Source organism: Argentina silus (assembly GCF_951799395.1).
Source record: "Argentina silus genome assembly, chromosome: 19".
Taxonomy (NCBI): domain Eukaryota; kingdom Metazoa; phylum Chordata; class Actinopteri; order Argentiniformes; family Argentinidae; genus Argentina; species Argentina silus.
In genome coordinates this window covers 1,871,719-1,874,262 of record NC_139673.1, presented here as the reverse complement: position 1 = coordinate 1,874,262, position 2,544 = coordinate 1,871,719, and the positions used below count along the sequence as shown (strand labels likewise).

The 2,544-nt window shown below is 43.9% G+C and overlaps 1 protein-coding gene across 4 annotated transcripts in view; it reads right to left on the bottom strand.

Moving 5' to 3' along the window:
* LOC310820083 (ras-specific guanine nucleotide-releasing factor 1-like) overlaps positions 1-1,389 on the bottom strand; it is a gene marked incomplete at its 5' end in the record, with an annotated part of 21,431 nt that extends 20,042 nt beyond the window's left edge. For all 4 annotated transcript variants that reach the window (XM_083691585.1, XM_083691586.1, XM_083691587.1 and 1 more), the window contains one exon: positions 1,120-1,389. In XM_083691585.1, coding sequence (XP_083547711.1) covers positions 1,120-1,389 — 270 coding nt within the window. The remainder of the gene's footprint in view (positions 1-1,119) is intronic.
* Positions 1,390-2,544: the final 1,155 nt, after the last annotated feature.

Below are 2,544 nucleotides of genomic sequence, written 5' to 3'. Positions count from 1 at the left end.
GAAAGCAGAACAGTTCTATCCTGAGCTGGACCTCAGCTGGACATGTGGAGGTTTGGAAGAGTGGCTGCAGTCTAGCAGGTGGATATCTGTCTGAGCCCTACATGCAGCAGCTATATGCTTTCCTGAAGATTTGTGTGTGTGTGTGTGTGTGTGTGTGTGTGTGTGTGTATATATATATATATATATTGTACCATTGAAAAAGACCATACACTTCGTATTTTCCCAAAAGACGATGAGAACTATCGGATGATCATGTTACGTGGAAACGCTGACCAACAACACAAAATCGTACAAGTGTACAGAAGCTGCACAGTCCTCCTGTACTGTAACCATGCCATTGCATAACAACATCACTGATCGGGAAGAAATTGCAATCATTTAGGCCTACATACAGAACAAATAGATGTATTGTATGGCCATTTAAGTGGGCTTAGATTTATTTTATTTTCTTAACAGCCAGTTTTTCTTAAGTCGATTAGTGGTTAGAAGGATATCACACGAACCGAGCGGCTAAAACCGAGGAGACGCAGTTGCCAAGGTAGGATGCTATTAATACCAGCAACCAGGAATTAAATCAATACGTCAAACGAACACCGACGGGGTTTCTCTCCTCCACACGATGGCGACGTGCAAAGTTTGAATACTGTCTAAGTTTATCCTTACCCCGTACCCTGAACATTTTGGAGTAACAATATATGTATGCGATATGAATAATAAAAGGACAACAAACGGTTTGATGACATAGTCTAAACCGGTCGATTCCGTAGACTTTTAAAATGTTAGGTAATTCAGGCAATTCGTTATTATCGCTGTTAGTTTCATTGCAATATGAACGTGTGAAGGCGGTGGGAAGGATTTTCATGTCAAATTGACTCAGGAATGGAGGCCATCAATCAATGAGATGATGTCATTACGTAACAGTGAACAACAAGTGAACTGCGATTCAAGAGGATCGTCGGGCAGTTGGCGTGATTTAGGAAAGAGGAACGGAAAGGAACGTTTTTAAGAGTGTACAGATTTCTGCTTCACCGTGTTTTACAGTAACATCTCTTTAAACAAAACAGAATATTTCTTTCTCCACTGATGAGAAACTCCTTGGGTCGTCGATGCCTTCCTTACCTGCTTCTCTAAGCATTCCTTGGCTGAGAGAGACGGTTTAGGCGCTCTGTCGCAGACGCATCCCTCCAACAGGTACAGTCCTGAGGGACGCGAACTCGAGTCATTCTCGAAATAAAACAACATATTCTGCAGCAAGGCGAACCACTTGGCATGCCATTTTGTGTTGTCTGAGCTTTTCTTACTCAGGCAACCTCGCCTGGTGCCATCCTTCTTCGCCAGAAGAGCCAGATAGGTGATATGGCCATCATTAAGTCTCATCCCTTTCTGCATTTTACCTCTCAATCCAAAAAGGGGAGAAATACTTGCTGGTTCTTACATGTTCTTAGCACCTCACCCCCCTAACAGACTCCGACTTGGTGGGCAGGGAATCTTACTCCTGTATGCCCATCCACCGCTGCCACGCTATGCCAGAGAGTGAGCGAAAAAAGGGAAAGAAAAACGCAATCTACAGTACCATCCGCAGAGCGACGAAAACGAAGTATTTTATACCACACATTCCATACTTTCAGCATCCGTAGAGCGTGACGACCCTTCCACATTAGCAGAATTGTTCATGATGATGAAGATTGAAGTGAAAGTGTACGGCGTCTTACGGAGGAGAGGGAGGAAGCGCAATCATGTGACGCGCCCCTCGAGAAACAGATTTTCAGAACCTTGGACAGAGACACCAAACCAACCAAAGGATGAGTCGCAGTGGCAAGATCGCAACAGTACAGTCAAGAATGTAATCAAACTAGAAAGTAGAGGGTGGTGCTTTACATATCAAATGCCAATAGTCACAAGAGGGGCCTCGTATACTGTAGGTTAAGTACAATCTTCACGTTTCAATCTCAGAGCTTTTTCAAGACGCAATGCAATCGTTGACGTTCGCTACTGCTATTGCATCCACTATGAATAACCAGCTGCATCAATGGAGAATGTTACTGCAGTTTACATTTAGTCTGTCTGATTTCACAGAAATCAAATTCCAAATTCCAAATTCCAAAGTCATAATGAAAGCCCCCCCCAAATTGGTGTTGTGATATACAATCAGCAACCTATCCATACCAGACTCTGCTTTGCATCTTTTGCAGTCTTGAAATACTCAATTGCATTGCTTCTCAAATTGTTAAGCAACGTATGCCCAGGTGAGATGGATGTTTAACTGTGGCCCCAACACTTTGAACGTGGTGCAGCAGAATGCACATGAAGACCTCTTGCTCGCTGGTTGCATGAGACAACTACAGGATTTACGGGCAGAGTTCTGAATCAGCATATTCCTGTCGGGGAGCTGGGACAATCTGCACCTCCTAGAGATCTCCAGTGTTACGGAGCCAGAGTGCTGTAGGCTCTGCCCATGTTAGCACTTCCTGTGCAATTAAGGGCTCAAAACAATACACTGTGCTTCCTTGCTCTTATAAGGAACACTGACAACCGAACTCTGTT